We start from the raw sequence: 19,776 nt of genomic DNA on the forward strand, positions 1-19,776 counted from the left end.
GTGTCGCAGTGGAGGGACAGTGAGGAGGGAAGGGAAGAGCGACCTTAGCTGAGAGGGAAGACGGAGGAACACAGGCCATACCTGGGGCGAGGGAGAACCCTGCTGTTTCCCAATCACCTGCTTCTCTTTACCATCATTATCTCAATTAATCCGAACAAGAAAACCACTGGGCACAGGCTTCCCACCGTTTTGCAGAAGAGACCGTTGCTGTCCAGAGCGCTCATGCCACTGTTCAGGGTTCCATGTCTCACGCACGTCCCAGTCGGGCTTAGAGCTCTAGGGTCTGTGGCTTCTAAGCCAAGCTCAGCCCCTCTCCACACAGAGCAGGATAAGCACGCTTGAAAACATCAAGACCTAGCAGCGTGAGATTAATTCTGAATTTCCACTTGCAACCTCTGCAGCTATGCAGGAACAGCCGCCGAGGGCTGCAGATTCAAGCAAGGTCATCTTCCTAAGCGGGAGCCAGGGTTTTAAACAGTTGTTGTGTGGAAACTAAAGAGTTGGGAAGGGATTCTATAAATTGTCATGCTTTACATTTCAACAGAGGCAGCTCATGGGGCTAAATGTCATAGGAACGGGATGGATTAATAAAAATGCCAGTCTTAAAATTATTTCCAGATGACGGAGAAACAGGTGGTGATATTGCTTTGATCTTTTAAGGACGAAGTGAACAGTTAAATGTTCACGGAGGCCTTGTTTTATACCTGCTATATTTTTTCCCTCATCTCCCCCTGCTACTTCTGGGAATTTTATCTATAGCTTCAAAGCACTTAAAACCTGAAGGAAAAATGAGATTCGAGTAAACATCTTTCACTTTGAAAGTTTCAGAATGATGAAGCCATCTGTTGAATATAAACAATGTATAGCCAAGGAGGTTAACCTTTATTTTAAAAAATTTGAATTTTTAAAAATGTCATAGGATAATTTTGCCATGTAAATGAATTCTAAAGTGAAGATTTCTTTTGTGAAAGAATCTGTTTGAAATGTAGACGTTAACACCATCCAGATTTTTACGGATTGGATTAAAGAGTTCTTCTACCTATATTTAGGTTTTGGAGGCCACAATAGAATACTTGAGCTTATCATTTTATTTTTTATCATTTAAACATTGATGTGGCCTTGAACATATTGCATAAACTTCCTATGGCTCAATTTCCCCGCTGGTAAAACGGTAACAGTGAGTGGCTTACTGTGATTCATATGGTTTCGGCAGCAAGGACTTTCATGACAGCCTTGGCTGTTGGAAATTGTCCTAAAACCCATTGGGCTATGCTCTTGCAATACCAAATCTGACTCAAAGAAGGGATTTGAATGACTGGTGATGGGTTATGTTCTCACTGCACCTCTGATGCTCACGTTAAATGCCAGTCTGTCTTGTACATAGTAGAGACAGGGGACGAAGCCCAGGGGCTGTCCCAGCCTTGTGTGGAGCCCACGGCTCACGCTCTCCATGAGATTTTCTTCAGCAGCCCCCCAGTGTTGTATTCTCCTAACCCATGTGCATGTCTTCCATGGGGAAGGTGGTTTTGAAATCAGTTCTTTCCTCCTTTAAAGGTAAATATAAGTCGTGGGGATCTCAGTGAGTTGGGCAAGCACTAATTGAGATTTATTGTGAAGCCTCTTCTATTACCATCGCGCAGAAGGGCCCGGGAGGGATGAGTGAGCCCCGTGCTGAGTGATGTGAGCAGCTCCGTGGATTCCAGCCCTTATTAGAATTCACCACTCTCATGGGCTGCAAACATCATTGCAAGCATGTATTTCTCCCCGACCTCCCAAGGTGGATATTAGTTTAATGCACTGGACAAGTGGGTCCTTTGCAAAAGATGAAATTGTGGGCTCACTGATGTGAGTTACTGCTGATGTCCCTGTGTTAAATAAATACTGAAGAGATGTCAGCGCTCTGAAGGCACTCAACACATCCTTCTGGAAGATATGGCCTGTTGGAAATGTCCCTCTGACATCTTCCTTCAGTTCCAGTGAAAAATGGGCCTCCCCGAATCTTGCAAGCAACCTGTCCCAGGGCTTGTCATCTGCAATCAGTACATGACAAATGACATTACTTTGCATGCGTGGGCTGAAGTCACGGTCAACTGATCATCGACCGGCAGAAATATTTCCTCAATGCTCTGACTTGGGGTTGGGTGTGGGAGGAATTCCAGACCAATTAGTTATTCTGAATCATAGAGGGTTAGAGGATAGTGGTGCTGTTGACTTAAGAATAAGCTGAGGCTCTTGTAACTCAAACATAAAGAGCCCATAGAAACGTAAACGGCATCAAGAGAAGACGTTCACGGCGCTGCGGGGCACAGACCAAACTTTGTCTTCTCGATCTCTGCAAGTCAGTGGGATTCACTCCCTGTAAGAAGGCTTGTTCCATGCAGGACGTCTGAGGCCGTAGCTCATTTCTTGGACACATGTTCCTAGAATTCCTCCTGGCATCTGGCACCTGGATACCGGGGGAACCAAGTACATGGATACCGGGGGAACCAAGTACCGGGATACTGGGGAACGAAGTACCTGGATACTGGGGGAACCAAGTGGGCATTTTCCCGCTTGGTTGGGATTCAGAGTCACAGTACAGGGCTGGTGTCATTCAACACGCACATGCATGTGCTTACAGCAGTGGCGAGTGCTGTGCAGGAGGAGGATGAGGACGTATGAAAGAGACCAGCAGGGCTGTGATTTGAGGGTGGCCCCAGGGGAGAGCCTCTGAGGGAGAGACCCGTGTGTTGAAAGCAGGAGGAGCAGAAGCCAGCCCATTAGGGGTTGGGAGGAATCTGCCCCAGGCAGAGGGCATGCAGGACAGTGGAGGCCCAAAGAGACTGTTCCCTAAACGTTGGAGGGAAAGGCGGTGTGTCGGATCTGAGTGGGGACAGGGAGGTGGGAGGTGAGATCCCAGTTTCCTAAGGAGGGAAATCCACATTCCTTTTATGGTTAGATTTTAGTGTTCCTCCCACCCTGTTTCTGTATGAAGAGGCTGCAGACTTTTCTGCAATTCTGACTGCGAACTTCCCAAATGCCTCACACCAGGCCTTAGTCTTATTTGCTGCAGGGGAAGCGCTGGTCCATGGGAGCTGTGTGGGGTGTGGAAGCACCTCAGACAGAGGCCCTGCACCCTGGGCCTCCGACAGCCCTTACCGCCAACCTGCAGCGGGTCTCGGACAGCCCTCCCCATGTCTCCGGACAGCCGTGACCCTGTGGTCTGCTCTAGCTTCGACAGTGGGACTTTCTGTGCCGTGTGGCCCTGGCTGAACAGCCTCTTGGTGGCTCACACAATACCGCAGGCAGCGCTCCGGCTCCACCACCTTTCCCTCCACCGCCTCCTTCCCAGGCAGTCTGTGCAGCTTCCCGTCCCTGCCACTCGGGAACCAACCTCCCCCAGCCTAGCTTAGACTACTGAGTATTTATGAGTCATCTTCTGTGTACTGAATCTGGGGAATACAGAGGTGAGAAGTAGCCAACCCTTTCTCCCGGGAAGGATAAAATGTATGCAAATTATGATCATAAAGGCCCTAAGAGAAATAAAAAGAGGTCTGGCGTTTAAGGCAGAGCGGGGAGAATTAGGAATGGCTCCACGGGAGAGATGGCATTTGAGATGGGCCTTGACGGAAGGATAGAGTTTTGATTGAAAGGGATGGCAGCGCGACTCTTCTCGCGAGTGGGACAGAATCCCAAGACGGCAGCAGAACAGTGAGCGTCCTAATTTCGGCGAGACCTTGGGAACACGATGGTGAGGGAGGGAGATGAGGCTGAAAGAGCTGCTGGAGCATCTCAGAGCATGGAGGCAGCCCGGGCCTGGCAGTGTTGGGGTGCGATTTGTGGGGCTCACAAGATGGCACGTGAGCCGTGAGGATGTGGACATTTCTCAGCCCCTACGGATTGAAGATGCTGAATCTTTTATTTAATCCTTTATTATTATTTTTAGCATTCAGACATTTCTTATCTGTGTTTTTTTTTAACTCAAAATACTTTAATTCAGTCTTAAAATCCCTCAGAAACTGCATTCTTCCCAGGAAAACACACAGCTTTTATTTGCTGCCCTGCAGAGGAAAACTCACACAAAGGGACATCACCATTTTCCTAAATTTTCAAATCATGGAACTGACTTCAGAAGCACCCCTAGCCCAGCAGCACCTAACAGTTTTGAGTCTCAGACCTGGGAAAGCATCAAGCCCTTTGTCTGATAAATCCACAAAGCTTCCCTGATTTCCCGAGGTGCCCTGTCTTTACCGAGCACCTGCGGCATGCGAGTTTCTGGGCACGCGAAGATGCGGAACGACGTTTCTGTTTTTAAGAGAGCAGATTAACTTCCCGACTCTGAGTGGGGGCCTGTTGTCTTTTGCGGCTCACAGCAATTCTCCAAAGCATCTCTGAGGGCCTCCAAGCGGTTGCAATTGTGCACTCTTGGTGGTGAAAGAAAGTTGGGGCTGGCACCTCCTGTATTTTCTTTTTTATTAATAAATCACATACACGTTCTTCTTTACAACTTCATCATGCATGGCATTCACACACCAAAATATACTCTTGACGATAGATACAGATGAGCAGAAGTAGCATTTCTCCTGTTCTCTTCTTGAATGCACTTAAGGAAATCCCAGGGGAGAGAACGGCCTGCTCTTTCTAGTCTCCAGGGGCCCCGTGGTTTTCTCTGTGACTCCTGAAACTGAGGTGGCTTCTTGGCTCCCGCAGGTACCAATCCCTGGTGGCCGCCTATGGCGAGGCCAAGCGACAGCGCTTCCTCAGCGAGCTGGCCCACATGGAGGAGAATGTCCACCTGGCACGCTCCCAGGCCCGCGACAAGCTGGACAAATACGCCATTCAGCAGATGGTAGGAGGGTCTCGGGTGGCTGGGTCTCTGGGATGCGTGGACTAGATCTTAGCTTGTTTGCATGGTGCTCAAAGGGCTGAGGGCAGAGTGTGGCTCGCTGCCTGGGAACCTGACCATCCTTGCTTCTTGGGGCAGATGGAGGACAAGCTGGCCTGGGAGAGACACACATTCGAAGAGCGGATAAGCAGGGCTCCTGAGATCCTGGTGCGGCTGCGATCCCACACCGTCTGGGAGAGGATGTCTGTGACGCTTTGTTTTACTGTGCAAGGATTTCCCACACCCGTGGTGCAGTGGTGAGGCGCTCTGTTCCTAGGGGGTTAAGAAGTCCGTTCTGCGTTTTCGTTAAGAAACATCCTAGTTAAGGAGACCAATGCCATTGAGCCTGTGCTGGAGGCTGCTTGCGTTGAAACTTTATGCGGAAATATGTTTATAGAAACTCTGAACATCCACTTTAACTAATATGCACACATTTTAATTTTCATGACATTGAGTCCACAAATTTTTCAAGGGCTTTTTTTTTTTTTTTTGAGATGGAGTCTTGCTCTGTTGCCCAGGCTGGAATAAGATGGTGCAATCTCAGCTCATTGCAACCTCCACTTCCCTGGTTCGAGCGATTCTCCTGCCTCAGCCTCCTAAGTAGCTGGGGCCACAGGTGCACGCCACCACACCTGGCTAATTTTTGTATTTTTAGTAGAGATGGGTTTTCATCATGTTGGCCAGGCTGATCTTGAACTCCTGACCTCAAGTGATCTACCTGCCTTGGCCTCCCAAAGTGCTGGGATGACAGGCGTGAGCCATGTGCCTGGCCAGAGGGTTTTATTTAAAAGTCACTGCCCTGAAATGAGCCTGGCTGTCGTCCTGTTTGCAAGAGCACACGCGTGATTGCTGAAGGTACACAGAGCTGGAGAGTCTGCTTTTCAATGTGAAAAACTCATAAGTGGAAAGCGTAAACTCTGAAGCTTTGGGACCGCAGGGCTGCAGTTAATCAAGCTGTGATAATTGAAGAATTACATCTTTAAGCCCTTGAGACCCTTTTTGTATCAACATGTATTGCTAAAGTTATACCTAGATCTATGTGCATTTATACGTGGGGTTGGGACTCTGAGCCACAGACCGGGCGCATTGTGGCTGATGGCTGGATGCTGAGGTTCTCTGGAAGGCAGGCTTGGGAGGCGGAGGCTCGCCTGCTCGTGATGTGGAGGTGCCAGGGTGGATGTGGTCCTGCCTTCTGGATGGAGCCATGAAGCCAGCTTCCCTTCCCCAGGGTCAGTGCGTTAGGTCCCGCAGAACTCCCTGAGACACTAGCTCCACTGCAGCTTAAGTAGGTGGGTCCGGGACCCAGCACCCCAGTTTTCCTCATGGAATGACAAGTCCTGAATTCCCAACAAAAGTCAAGCAGGTGTTGGATCTGCCAGGTGGGGAATCCCCTGAGAGTCTGAATGAGGCAAGTGCTGCTCTCGCCTTAGAAATCAAAATCAGTGCGAGCTCTGGGCCGCACCCTCAGGGCTGTGTCCTCCTTCCACCTGAGGCTCTAAGGGAAACATGCAGAAATGGGCAGCAGCACGTCCGAGGGGCGCGGGGGAGCTGGGGCAGAATTGCACACACACAAAATAACAACTCTGCCTTTAAACTAAAAACGTGTTTTCCTCATTTAGGTACAAAGATGGCAGTCTGATTTGCCAGGCGGCTGAACCGGGAAAGTACAGAATTGAGAGCAACTATGGTGTGCACACGTTGCAGATCAACAGGTATGGCCGCGGTGGGGGCTCTGGACACTGGTGTCCAGTAATCAGCACTGCAGACCCCAAAGAAGAAGTCAGATGGGTAACTGGAGGCCAAATCACACCTGTCTGTTTGCACCCCGGGTGACTTTAAATAGCATTTATGAGTTAATGGTACTGGTGCTGGAAGCTTCCCTTTGTTTTTCCTTCGTGTCTGGCCAGAGGAATGCAAACTCTGGGAATAAAGACAGTGGATAGTTTAGGGAAAGGTAACGGCATCGGGGTGGAAAGGCCTCCATGCAGTGCAAGAAGGTTTCACTGACACCTGCTGCCAGGTTCGAGTAACACACCCTAAGTTCAGACTGTTCAAAAAATAATAACCTTGATTTTCTTATAAAAAATCAAAAAAGTATATGAAATGTAGACAAATAAAAGAAAGACAATCATCTGTACATCCAGCACCCAGTATGTTGCTGTATAGCTGGCATTTCTTCTTTTCTCACGTGACACACACACTTCTTTTTTTTTTTGAGACAGAGTTTCACTCTTGTTGCCCAGACTGGAGTGCAGTGGCACGGTCTCGGCTCACCACAACCTCCACCTCCCAGGTTCAAGCGATTCTCCTGCCTCAGCCTCCCGAGTAGTGGGGGGATGACAGGCATGGGCCACCACACCCAACTAATTTTGTATTTTTAGTAGAGATGTGGTTTCTCCATGTCGGTCAGGCTGGTCTCGAACTCCCGACCTCAGGTGATCTGCCCACCTCGTCCTCCCAAAGTGCTGGGATTACAGGCTTGACCCGCTGCCCCCGGCCCACACATTTCATTTTTTAAATAAAAGTGAGACCCTGCTGTTCTTTTTCTGTTTCTCTGTATACACGGTTTTTACTTTTCACAAAGGACCCTGACATTACACAAGTCAGCTTTTTTCACCAGTAGTGTATCATGGCACCTTCCCATGGCTCTAATGTTAATTTTTCCAGTGAACCTGACAGCCTGTTATAGAACTTAAGGAGCACACCCTTGTCCAGGAGCCAGAAGGCCACATTTACCGTGTGACTTTGGATAAGCCATTAACGTCTCCTGAAAACAATTATCAAGAGACAGTAACAATTTTATCTTCGCTATAGGACTCACAGAGTTGCTGCAAGAAGATGCACTTTGTGTTTATATATGTTTATATATATATGTTTATATATATAATGGGATGTTTGGGGGGTGTGTGCTTGTATGTGTGGTCAGTTATATCAAATCCCTTCTAGGAAAACATGAGGGATATTAATAAGGTAAAAAGTAAGCGAGACATTGGAATATACGATTTGATTGATTTTATTCTGACTAAACTGTAAAGCAGTGAGTGTGTCATTGTTAGGCCTCGTTTCTTCAGAGGAAAAGGTGCCCACTGATTCCCAGAGGGAGCTCGGAGGAGCTCAGAAGGTGATCATCCCTGCCTCTTCTCCCCAGAAGCCTGCTTCGAGTGAAAGTCTTGGTTTTTCTGTTTGTTTGTTTTTTGTTTTTTAAAGCTTTTATACATTGGATCCTGTTAAAAAGTTATCTTGACACTTGTTCAGGACGTTAAGAAAGACTTTCTTCCAGGACCACAGGGAGAGAAACCGGGCTCAGCTCTGAGTACAGCAGGAAAGTGGGAGTGAGACCAGGGAGCAGGGTAGGGTGGATGGGAAATTACTCAGAGAGACGGGGGTGACGGGGTTCACGCCGAGCCTCCCCGGCAGGGTTCCGGCTGAAGGCAGGCTGGGGCCGTCAGACATCCCTGGGGATGAAGGGGTGAGGAGCCCATCTGCTGTCAAGGGAGGGGCTTGAGCTTGGCTGAGCTGGTGGGATTCTTACTCTTGAGGGCCCACCGAGCATGGGGACTGGTCCAGAAGAGGGTTCCAATGAGTTGTCTCCGGTTTAGTGAGGGAGGGCGTCTCCGTCCCCTCCAGCCCGGTGTTTAGTGAGGGAGGGCGTCTCCGTCCCTCCAGCCTGGTGTTTAGTGAGGGAGGGTGTCTCTGGCGTCTCCGTCCCCTCCAGCCTGGTGTTTAGTGAGGGGGGGCGTCTCCGTCCCCTCCAGCCCGGTGTTTAGTGAGGGGGGGCGTCTCCGTCCCCTCCAGCCCGGTGTTTAGTGAGGGGGGGCGTCTCCGTCCCCTCCAGCCCGGTGTTTAGTGAGGGGGGGCGTCTCCGTCCCCATCCAGCCCGGTGTTTAGTGAGGGGGGGCGTCTCCGTCCCCTCCAGCCCGGTGTTTAGTGAGGGGGGGCGTCTCCGTCCCCATCCAGCCCGGTGTTTAGTGAGGGGAGGGCGTCTCCGTCCCCTCCAGCCCGGTGTTTAGTGAGGGAGGGCGTCTCCGTCCCCTCCAGCCCGGTGTTTAGTGAGGGGGGGTGTCTGTCCCCGTCCATCCCGGTGTTTAGTGAGGGGGGGCGTCTCCGTCCCCTCCAGCCCGGTGTTTAGTGAGGGAGGGTATCTCCGTCCCCTCCAGCCTGGCGTTTAGTAAGAGACTAGTCTTTGTCCCCTCCAGCCTGGCGGAAAGTCTGGCTCCTGCCCTGTGCCCTCGCCCAGCATCCTCACCAACTCTTCCTCTTCCTGCCTTCCCTTCCTCCTATTTCTGATTCTGCCTGGGGCTGTGGCTTGAGCCAGTTCTTCCTGATGCTCGCCCCGGTGGCCTGAGCATGGCATCTGCCCGGTGGTGCCCTCCCTGAGTCGGGGGTCCGCCAGCTCCTCTGGGTGAGGGTGGCCTGGGCATGGCATGTGCCTGGTGGTGCCCTCCCTGAGTCGGGGGTCCACCAGCTCCTCTGGGTGAGGGTGGCCTGAGCATGGCGTCTGCCCGGTGGTGCCCTCCCTGAGTCGGGGGTCCGCCAGCTCCTCTGGGTGAGGCTCCCTCCTGCCCCCTCTTCCAAGGAGCCTGCATGAGGCCTGCGGCCTTTCTCCTGCTGGAACTGTCCGCCCGCTGCAGATTCACTAGAGTTGGTTGTTGAAAGGCGATAGTTGAGATTGAAATTTGCGGGGCATCCTGCCTCGTTTCCCCAGATAAATCTGCGTTTCTCTATGAAAGCTGTCCCTCTGGCAGGCTCCTCGGCCCTGCTCACAGAGAGCCTGCTCTGTGCCTGGTGCTGTCCTGGAGGCTCGGGAGGATTCAGGGGTCAAGACCTGGATACCGCCTTCCAGGTCCCACTCTCTGGCATCAGGAGGCAATTGTGAGGGAAGGACAGAGCCAGCCACAGCAGCAGTGCTGGGCACGGGGAGGGGCTGCGGCGCGTTGTGGTGTGAAATAGACGCCAGGTGGACCTTCATGGAGATGTCACGTGAGCAAGGCTTGAAGGCCAGTAGAGGACCCAGAGCTGTGGAGTGGGTGGGCCCCTGTCACAGAGGCTCTGAGAGGTGCATCAGGGGTCCCGGGCTAGAGGGTTGGCAGGGGACAAGCTGTCACAGGCATAGCCAGTGGCCCTGCAGATCAGGGGACCCCGTGGGCCATTGTAAGGACATTGGTTTTGCTGGAGGGAGGCAGGGAGACCCCAGAGGGCTGAGGGGAGAAGGAAGGATGTGACCTTCACCTCGAGAGGATCACTCTGACTGCAGACAGGCTGCAGGGCCTAGCAGGCCTGGTGGGGAGCCCTGGCCAGAATCCAGGAAGGACCAGGGGCCTGGGAGCAGGAGGGCACAGGGCAGCGGGAAGAAGCGGGTGCTCTGGGCAGATTTTGAGGGTAGAGCTAGCAGGATTTGCTGCTGGGCTCGACTGGACATTAGTGAAGAGAGGGGTCCAAGTATTCTCAGAGCTGTGGCCGTCACAGCGGGGTGAGCCCTGGCGTGGGCAGGGGAGTTAGGCACAGGCTGCACGGGATGCCTCACCCGGCAACCTCTCCAAGTTTTTCAGGGAGAAACTTTCTCTCCTTGAATTTCCGAAAGTTGTGGGAGTTTTAATAGACCGTGGGCCGTCATGTCTGGCAAGAGACCATCTGCCTTCATTTCGGACAGCTCGTGGGTGTGTGGGGCTGTCTGCTTTCTACCCTGTGTGTGCCGTGACTGTTTAGGGGTAAGTAGGTTGGTCTGAGTTCCAGATCAGCTTGTTCCCAAGCTGTGTTCCAATAATCGTTTTAAAAAGAAAATAACGATATTCCTTTCTCAAGAATGAAAAATGTCACATTGACTCTGGTGTTGGCAACATTCAAACTTTACCTTGGGAACCGTATGGGCTTTGAACGGAATGGACTCATTTGTGAGATAAAGTTGTTTAATCCGCCCCGGGAACACCACGACTCCATGATCCCCAAATATAGGTCTCCTCTGATGGACTTGGATTTTGCCTGAATATGCAAGTATTTGGGAAACTTGGGAAAAGGAAATTTCCAAGACCAACTTTTCTCTCAGTATTCTTCTTGGTCCTGGGAAGCTCCAAACAAATGAAATGTTAATATGCTTCAGGAAAAGAGCAATGAGATAAGCCCACAAATTACAGCTTGTCTCAGCTATTCATTCCAAACTGCTGAGCCGCCGGTCATCGGATCTGTGGCCATTTTCAGGGGTGGAATGTGTTGGCACCCACGTCTTCATTGGCTCAGGAATGAGCTTTTCCATCTGTGAGATGAGTGACATTTATTCCTATGAATATTCTTTGGCCGCTGTAAGCTGAATTCTTCAAGTGCCGAAAAAGCAGCTCCCCGTTGGCACTATTTGATTTTAAATTTGTAATTGGTAATGTTTTATATGCGCGCAAGATTTTCTCATGGGACTCAGGATGTGAGCCCTCATTCTTCAAAGAATATGATGTTCTTATATTTTTATAAAAATATTTATAATAGAACAATCTATCTGGTTTTCCATAAGTAACAGGCTCACTCCCCACTCACTCCTTGCTGAATTATTTTAGGGTGAAACACTTCTTGTACTTTATTTGTAGAGTTTGCTATTTACATTTTGATTTAATTAAATTACAAATCCAGTGTCATCACCGCTTACAATGTGAGAACATGAGGCCCATGAGAATCGATATGGCACTTAACCTCATGTCTGCTCATCTTCAAGACAGGACAGAACCACTTCTCCCAGGGGGTTGTTTTGGGGGCCTTTAAACAGAGACTCTGGGATGGCAAAGGGCCCCATGGACGTTTATATAAATTGAGACCAGAGAAGACTCTCTCCGTCTATTCTGGGAACCTGTCCGAACAGAAAATAAAACCCTTGCCTCTCCCTCACTCGCTTGCAAGTTCTCACAGCATGAAGCAAAGGCTGGAATTAGACTGAGGGTGAGCCGAGTGCTTGTGTGGGGCCTCGGGAAGGGAAGGAAGACTGGGGTCCTTTGGGAACTGCCCATGGACCAAAGCTGTGATTTGCCTCCAAATCCCGAGTGGACAAAGGCTAAGCTGAGGAAGTCTCCACGCGAGAGTGGCTGACCTTCCTCCCGGGTCTGCTCCGTCCTCCGCCCAGGCCCCCTGTTTCCCGGCCTCGGGGCAGCCAGGGGGCAAACCCCCCAAACCCCGTTTCACCCTTACCTCCCTCCCAGGGCAGGTCTGTGCGTTTGTTTATAATCTACACAGGGACCTGTGTTCCAACACATATCACACAGCATGAAACAAGGACGAAAGAGAAATAGAAAAGGGTGAGATAGCGGGGACCATAAACAGAAGGCCTGACTCACCCGTGCCCACCCTGGGGGTGACTGCAAGCTCCTTAGCGGGGCACACCCTGGATGGACTGGGGCCACCGCCATCGTCAGTGGGTCGGGATCTTTGCTCGGGTGATGGGTCTCCTTACAGGAGGAAGGAGAGCGCTGTCTTCAGAATCAATTCTCTTCGGAATCCATGCTCAGGAGCCCCAGCGTTTTGCATCAGTCGCTGCGGGCGGCGAAGTGGATGGAGGGCTTCTTCCCCAGTGGCTGCTGCCTCTGAGCACCAAGTGCTAATTGGTGATTTGACGAGCTAATCAGTGCTAATGCGTGAGGCTGCACTCCCCTGGGATCTTAATGCCTTAAGTCAATTGAAAAACAAGCTCCCTGCCCTTTGGGAGAGGCTGCTGGCCTGGGAGACACATCCCCCTCCTCCTTCTCCTCTCCTGGCACCAGTGATCCTATTTCCTCCATTCTAAGACAAGGTTTATCCCGTTCCTGGGCCCCTCCCAGCTATCCCCTGCCAAGGAGCTGTGAAACAGCAATTTGTGGCAGTTCTCAAAAGACTTGGAAATTGTGCTGCTATATAGGACCATAAGGGCAAGGAGGGATTTCTGTGGAGGAGAGGCCAGAAGGAATCATCTTTGAACTTTTGGATCAGGAATTCAGCTACTGTCTCTTAATTACTGATACGTAAGATGAACATTACATGATGAAACTACAAAGTGTTTGCAAATACATTGTTTTATTTAATCACCAAAGTAAACCTAGTAAGCTGTGGGTGCTCAATACATGTACTCTAGAAGTCTAAAACACCCTCGATGTGTTTCTTGGAAAGTCAGTAGATAAGAATGATTGGGCTGGTCTCATGAAGGCACCGATTTGGAAGGAGAATTTGAGGCTGGCAGCTGCTGGTGTGTAAGAACCTTGGCAGGCTGGGCATGGTGGCTCACGCCTGTAATCCCAGCGTTTTGGGAGGTTGAGGCAGGTGAATCACGAGGTTAGGAGTTTGAGACCAGCCTGGCCAACATGGTGAAACCCCATCTCTACTAAAAATACAAAAAATTAGCTGGGTGTGGTGGCGCGCACCTGTAATCCCAGCTACTCGGGAGGCTGAGGCAGGAGAATTGCTTGAACCTGGGAAGCGGAGATTGAAGTGAGCCAAGATCGCGCCACTGCACTTCAGCCCCAGTGACAGAGTGAGACTCCGTCTCAGAAAAAAGAGCCTCGGTAACTATTTGTGCCCTGAGTTTTCTTATATCTTCTTATTGCTCAAGGTTTCTTCTTCTTCTCTCTTCTTCTTATTGCCTCATATTGAAAAAAATCCTGAATCCCAGACAAGTAGTTGCAAGTGAAAACATTTTTACCTTGACATCTCAGAATATTATCCGATTACACAGAGGTGGTAGGAGAAGCTCTGCCCGAGGCCCCAGTACCCGTGAGTTAAGTGACTGCGTGAGGTTCGAGTTGGGCTTCGATGCCTGACCGGTGTGTGATGTGCTGAGTCTACACTGACACCACAGTTTAAAAACGGCTAAAACGCACGGAAGAAGGAACGTGCAGCACGCAGGGGAGTTTTGAGTTGAGAGCTGTGGGGCGCAGCGTGAATGCCGTCGATGTTACGTAACAGGCAGCAGCAGGGTTTTTGAGGGGACTGGCTGCAGCCCCGTCCATGCAGCCCACACTCCCGCTCCTCGAGGACAAGGGTGGGTCAAGACATTCACCCCTCCTCACTCAGGAACTGGTCATGACGGTGACCTGCTGGGCTTGGGGACAGCCCGTGCCCTTGTCCAGCCAGGTCACATCCCGTGAGTCCTGCCCTGGTCCAGCAGGGTCACGTCCGGCGGTTCCTGCATGGGAACTGCCCGTGCACCTGCTCTGTGCTTCTCTGGTTTAATGGCTCCCTCCTTGCGAGTCTGAGTCCACCTGGATTGTGCATTCATAGGACAGGCTCCAGGTCAGCAGATTCTGATCAAGCAGATTTTTACAGACCGCCTTGCTCACTTCCATATACACTGGCATTTGAATCCTTCCAGCAGTGCCTGTGGGAGGCTGTCGCCCTTGTTTCTCTAATCTGTTGTGTTATTGCTAGTGGGGGTGGGATTGTTGGAGAGGAAGGGTGAGGGCGAATCCCAAAAGAATATCTTTGGGTTTGGAGAATGCATTTATGAAAACATAATGGTTTTATTATTTAGAAGAAGAAACACGAGCACAAAACAAACAAACAAAATGGAGAAATGCCCATGGGTTCCGCAGAGAAGCAGCTCCTCCTTCCACCCCGGAACCCAGTCCCAGGCATGTTCCGAGAGGCAGCGGCAGGTTACGCTCCCTGTGGGAATGTGTATACGAGTATTATGTGTGAATTATATGGGTAGATCAGCACAGGTTGTTAACGCTTAGCATTGGAGAAAGCCTCTACTTATGGGATTTTTATGTGTTTTACACACACTGTTACTTTGCCCCGGAGACATGGCTGTACTTGTGGTGAATCTGGAAATTGCATAGCAGTGTAGCTTCTAATGAGTTCAGGCTGGAATTGTAGCTTTGCTGATGATTTTGTAGTTTGGCTTGTATTCCTCCAAGGTGAACTAGAAGATAATGCTCTTGGTTTGAAGATCTACCCGGACCGGGCTCTGGGTGTCCTTGTCCCTTGAGCGGTGGCAGCCAGGGAGACCGGATGGCTTTCTCTGACATATTGAGGCTGGATTTGAACTTCAGGAGGAGGGGAAAGAATTCTTGGTAATAGCACAGGTCTCAGACACGCTGTTTCCCTTTTGTTGGAGAAATGGAAATTTTTGGTCTGAGAAAATATGTTCAGCTCCTAGTGGAACAGAGAAGAAAATAAAATTACTGATGACTTCGCAGGAATGGATTTTGTCTCTGGAGGCACTGGCTTCTTGATGCATTTGAAAAGTCAGACTTGAGTAACTCTTGCTTTTCTCAAAAGTGGGGACTTTTTGTGTTGTTTCTTTTCCCAGATTAAGATTCTGCTCAGGTGTCCATGGCTTGGAAAGGAGCTGCCAGAAAGAATGCAATTTTGGAGTCACGTGGACCTTGTTAACCTAGCTTCTTAGCTTGCCATGTTGCTTGCTCACCATCCTAGCGGGATAATGACGTCTATTTCGAGGCTACTTGGGGATGAACATGGAAATGCTGACGTAACGTGACCTGAAGAGGACTTAGTGTTGAGTAAAAGCTCAGCTGATCTCAGCGCCTCTTCCTTACCCCCTCTTGTCTCCGTTTCCTGGGGAAGCTGGTGGGAAGACAGTTCACAGCCAAGAGAAGAAGTTTTAGCTTTAGTGCCATGGATAAGGGGAAGCGGAAGACCCACCCCCACAGGGACTTGGGGTTTGTGAGCCTGGGGTCTCTGGCTATTCCTAAGTCATGTTTTTTTGTTTTTGTTTGTTTTTTCCCCAGGGGTAAACATACATCAGTGTCTCAGGTAGAGTCCAACTCAGACATTTCAATACACCCTTGAGTGGGTGATTCGTATCTGGGGATCATATTACTTTGGGATTCTGGACGTAGCTTCTTATGAGCATGGGAATCCTGCTGGGGAGCCGGGTCGGGCTGTAGAATCGGCTTTTGGAACAGGGAGCTTGTCACTTAGGAGTTAATCGGTCTCTGTTTGCACCTTGGAACCCTTTGTGTGTGCCAGGCACAAGCTGTGTTGAGGGCTTTGATGGGTTCTCAGCGGCTTCATTCTGGGATTCTCATCCCAGGGGCATTAAAGGGTGGGGAGCATCCCAGGTGCAGCTTCTCAATGCCTGCATGCACAGGTGGGGGGCATCCCGGGCGCAGTTCTTCAGTGCCCGTGTGCACCAGGCAGAGAGCATTCCGAGGGCGGCCCCTCAGTGCCCGTGTGCACCAGGCGGAGACGCACAGCATCCCAGGGGCAGCTCTTCAATGCCTGTGTGCACCAGGCGGAGAGCATTCCGAGGGCAGCCCCTCAATGCCCCTGTGCACCAGGATCGCCTGGGAGAGTGGAGCAAAGCTCAAGCTCCTGGACTACCTTAGAACTGTCATGGGATGGATTGCCCACCTGGGAACAACTCCCTGCGTGGGAACAGCTCCCTCATGGAATGGACCTGCCGCCATGGTTCAGGGCCTCCCTGAAGCAGCGCTCTGTCTTCTTCTCTAGCAGCATCCTTGCTCCTACACGGAGCGGGTCCAAGGCTTTCCCCCACAGGCTCTGTATCACCCTATCACGAGTGGTTCTGCTGGAACTTGAGGTCGCGGGAGGCTGTCCATTGACAAGATGAAGCCTCACATTCTATAGAGGTAGTAAAAATGGACCAGAATGGAATAGAGACTTCTCCTTGAGAATGAACAAAGGATTTTCAGGAGTGCCAGTACCATTTTATTCTGAAGGCCAAAGCTACACCATCGTCTGGGATCAGGCCTTCATCTGTGTCTATAATTAATACCGAGTGCTGCCTCACCTTTCCAAGGACAGAGCTGGCATTGTTCTTGTACAAATCACTCATGAACAAATAACCCACGCCATGTGATTTGCTTTCGAGGAATGCTTTTGTGCAATCCGGGTCACTGACTTTTACAGGACGGTCCCACAGACTTTCTCTCGCTTTTTCTCTCCAAGGGCAGACTTTGACGACACCGCGACGTACTCAGCAGTGGCCACCAACGCCCACGGACAGGTGTCCACCAACGCAGCGGTGGTGGTGAGAAGTGAGTGTCGGGTGGGCTTTCACGGAGCGCCTTCCTCCTGCTTTTCTCTTTCTTGCTGTGCTCACTTCACTGTCTTGCAGGGTTCCGGGGAGACGAGGAACCGTTCCGTTCGGTGGGACTCCCGATAGGATGTAAGTGGGTTTTCGTTTCCTTTCTGTGTGGTGAAATGTTTAGTGACATAGCAGACAATTTGAAAACATGGTTTCCTAAGGGCCAAATCTTTTTTTTTTTTTTTTTTGGGACAGAGTCTCGCTCTGTCACCCAGGCTGGAGTGCAGTGGTGCCATCTCGGCTCACGGCAAGCCGCGCCTCCCGGGTTCACACCTAAGGGCCAACTCTTTTTTACAAAAATCATATTTCAGAAAACTCCTCCAAGTTTCTCCTGACCGGTGTTAGCGTGCTGACAATTTGTTCCCATGTCATTCTATGGCTAGGCGGTATTTTTAGACTGGTGAAAACATCACTTGGAGAGACTACATTTTTGAATTGGAAAAAAGAGACACATTCAAATTCTTGACCTGAATGCATCCCGTTGCTGTTTTGTGTTTAAGGAGAGATGGTGTTTTTTGTTTTTTTTTTCCTCCAAAAGTCTCTTGGTCCTTGTAACAAAAAACTTCAGGTCAAAATGAGGGCAGTGCAGCAGGCTTTGGCCCAGAAACCCGCCCCAGGCCTGGGACCTGCCGTGGCCCTGTAATGAGGCGAAGCCGTCTCTGGTCCTGGGCTGGCTTCACCCTCGCCGTCCCGTGGTGCTGGGTGACCCATGCTGGGTGAGGTGAGGAGGTCCCCATGAGGGCATCTGAGAACTGGGACATGATGGATGCACTTTCAATGCAGCTTGTTTATGGCTTGGGAGTGAGTTTTAGAATTGGCCTGAACTTCCCAGGAAGGAACCGTACATTCCGATGGAAGCACTGATTTTACTGTAATGCAAGGCTTAGATGCTCCGGGCCGCGTGCTGGGAGTGGAGAGTTGACCAAAGTGACGATGGAGGGTGGAGCCTCCTGGCAGCTGCTGGACACTGTGGGCGTGGCCTCCGCTTGCTATTTCTGTGTGACTTTTATTGCTGGGCTACATTCAACACTCGGTGAGCCTCCAAGACCACCAAAGGGCAGGCAGGGACCGGGCCAAGGTGAGCCTGGGGAGGCCGGGAGATCTGGGCGTCTGTGTGCAGTTCTGGCCCTCAGGACAGCACGGAGTCTGTGTGGAGAGGTGCCCCAGGCACTGATGAGCTGGGCAGGTCCTGGCGGTCACCTGGTCCCATCCCGGAGTTTCTCCTACCTATGAACATTTTATCTTCCTAAACAAGAACCATGGTGCAGGTACAGCATAGATCACCATGTAAGAATGCTCATGTGTTCACCACCCGTGTTTGACAGGGGGAAATATCTTGCTATTTTTGCTTCACTTGTTTTTCATCGAAGTCCAATTTACATAACACAACATTAGCTATTGTACACTGTACCATTCAGGGTAGCTTCAGTTGTTTTCCAAGAGCTGAAACAATCACAGAAATGATGAAAGCACCCAATGCTGCTCCTGTCCGTCTCCCACACCGTCCTGGCATTTGCAGTGGCTTTTTAAATTTTTTATTTTTATTTATTTATTTATTTTTGAGACAGGGTCTCACTCTGTCACCCAGGCTGGAGTGCAGTGGTGCGATCTTGGCTCACTGCAGCCTTGATCTCCCTGGCTCAAGGAATCAACCTCCCAAGTAGCTGGGACTACAGGTGTGTGTCACCAAACCTGGCTCATTTGTTTTTTTTGTATTTTGTAGAGATGCAGTTTCACCATGTTGCCCATGTTGGTCTTAAACTCCTGGGCTCAAGTGATCCTCCCGCCTTGGCCTCCCAAAGTGCTAGGATTATAGACATGAGCCACCATACCCGGCCTGTGGCTGTTGTTTAAACTTCCTTACGTGCATATATCTGTAAATCATACAGTTTTTTTTGGTTTTAAAAATTCAGTATAGATTTTTTCCTGACATGTATGTACTCCCCCTACCACACATATTTTTGAAATTTAACCAGGCTGACACTTCTGGATCTAGTTACTTCATTTGGGCGAACTCTAAACTCTATGGATACAAACACCACCGTTTGTTTTGAAGAGGAGGCAGCCGTGGCCTCCAAGTCCATGTGACTTGCCAGAAGCCACAGTCTGGGGCTGAGGTTGGACTTAAACCTTTAGTCTTCACACACGATCAGGTTCTTAGCCCTGCCTCTAACGACACCACCAGGTCGACTTTGTGACATTTAATTCTTCAGCAGTGGCTTGTCTCAGCTCCGGCTGCTGGAACAACACGCCATGGCCGGGGCAGTTTATGAACAATAAGCACTTATCCTCTCTGTTCTGGAGGCAGAAGCCTGACACTCAGCAGGCGTAGCTTCTGGTGAGAACCCTCCTCCTGAGTTGCTGACGGCACCTGCTCATGGCGTCCTCACGTGGAAGGGAGGAAGGTCTGGCCTCTTCCTCCTCTTCCAAGGGCGCTCATCCCCGTCCTGGGGCCCAGCTCTCATGATCTCATCCCACCCTCATTGCCTTCCAAAGGCCTCACTTCCTCACACCGTCCCACGGAAGGTCAGGGATTCAACCCTAGAATTTGGGACACAGATATTCCATCTGGAGCACAGACCTGGCTGGGGTGTTCCACACCGTGGGGTGGTGACAAAGACATGTTTTTGTGGTGATGGCCTGAGTGTGTCTGCTTTCAAAGATGCTCTCTGCCCTTCGGTCCTGAAAGCCTCCATCGTTTCTGTGCAGTGCCCCTGTCATCAGTGATTCCGTACACGCACTTCGACGTCCAGTTTTTGGAGAAGTTTGGGGTCACCTTCAGGAGGGAAGGCGAGACGGTCACTCTCAAGTGCACCATGCTGGTGACGCCGGACCTGAAGCGGGTGCAGCCGCGAGCCGAGTGGTACCGTGATGGTGAGTAGGACACAGCCCAGAT

General features: G+C 50.6%; 1 protein-coding gene across 2 annotated transcripts in view; it reads left to right on the plus strand.

Annotated features, from left to right (window-relative positions):
* Positions 1–19,776, plus strand: part of MYOM2 (myomesin 2) — a 103,040-nt gene that overhangs the window by 6,938 nt on the left and 76,326 nt on the right. For both annotated transcript variants that reach the window (XM_005562519.4, XM_074000212.1), the window contains exons 4-9: positions 4,690–4,828; positions 4,964–5,121; positions 6,484–6,576; positions 16,742–16,830; positions 16,911–16,961; positions 19,590–19,754. In XM_005562519.4, the coding sequence (XP_005562576.3) occupies positions 4,690–4,828; positions 4,964–5,121; positions 6,484–6,576; positions 16,742–16,830; positions 16,911–16,961; positions 19,590–19,754 (695 nt within the window). The remainder of the gene's footprint in view (positions 1–4,689; positions 4,829–4,963; positions 5,122–6,483; positions 6,577–16,741; positions 16,831–16,910; positions 16,962–19,589; positions 19,755–19,776) is intronic.

Source organism: Macaca fascicularis, chromosome 8, assembly GCF_037993035.2.
Source record: "Macaca fascicularis isolate 582-1 chromosome 8, T2T-MFA8v1.1".
Taxonomy (NCBI): Eukaryota; Metazoa; Chordata; class Mammalia; order Primates; family Cercopithecidae; genus Macaca; species Macaca fascicularis.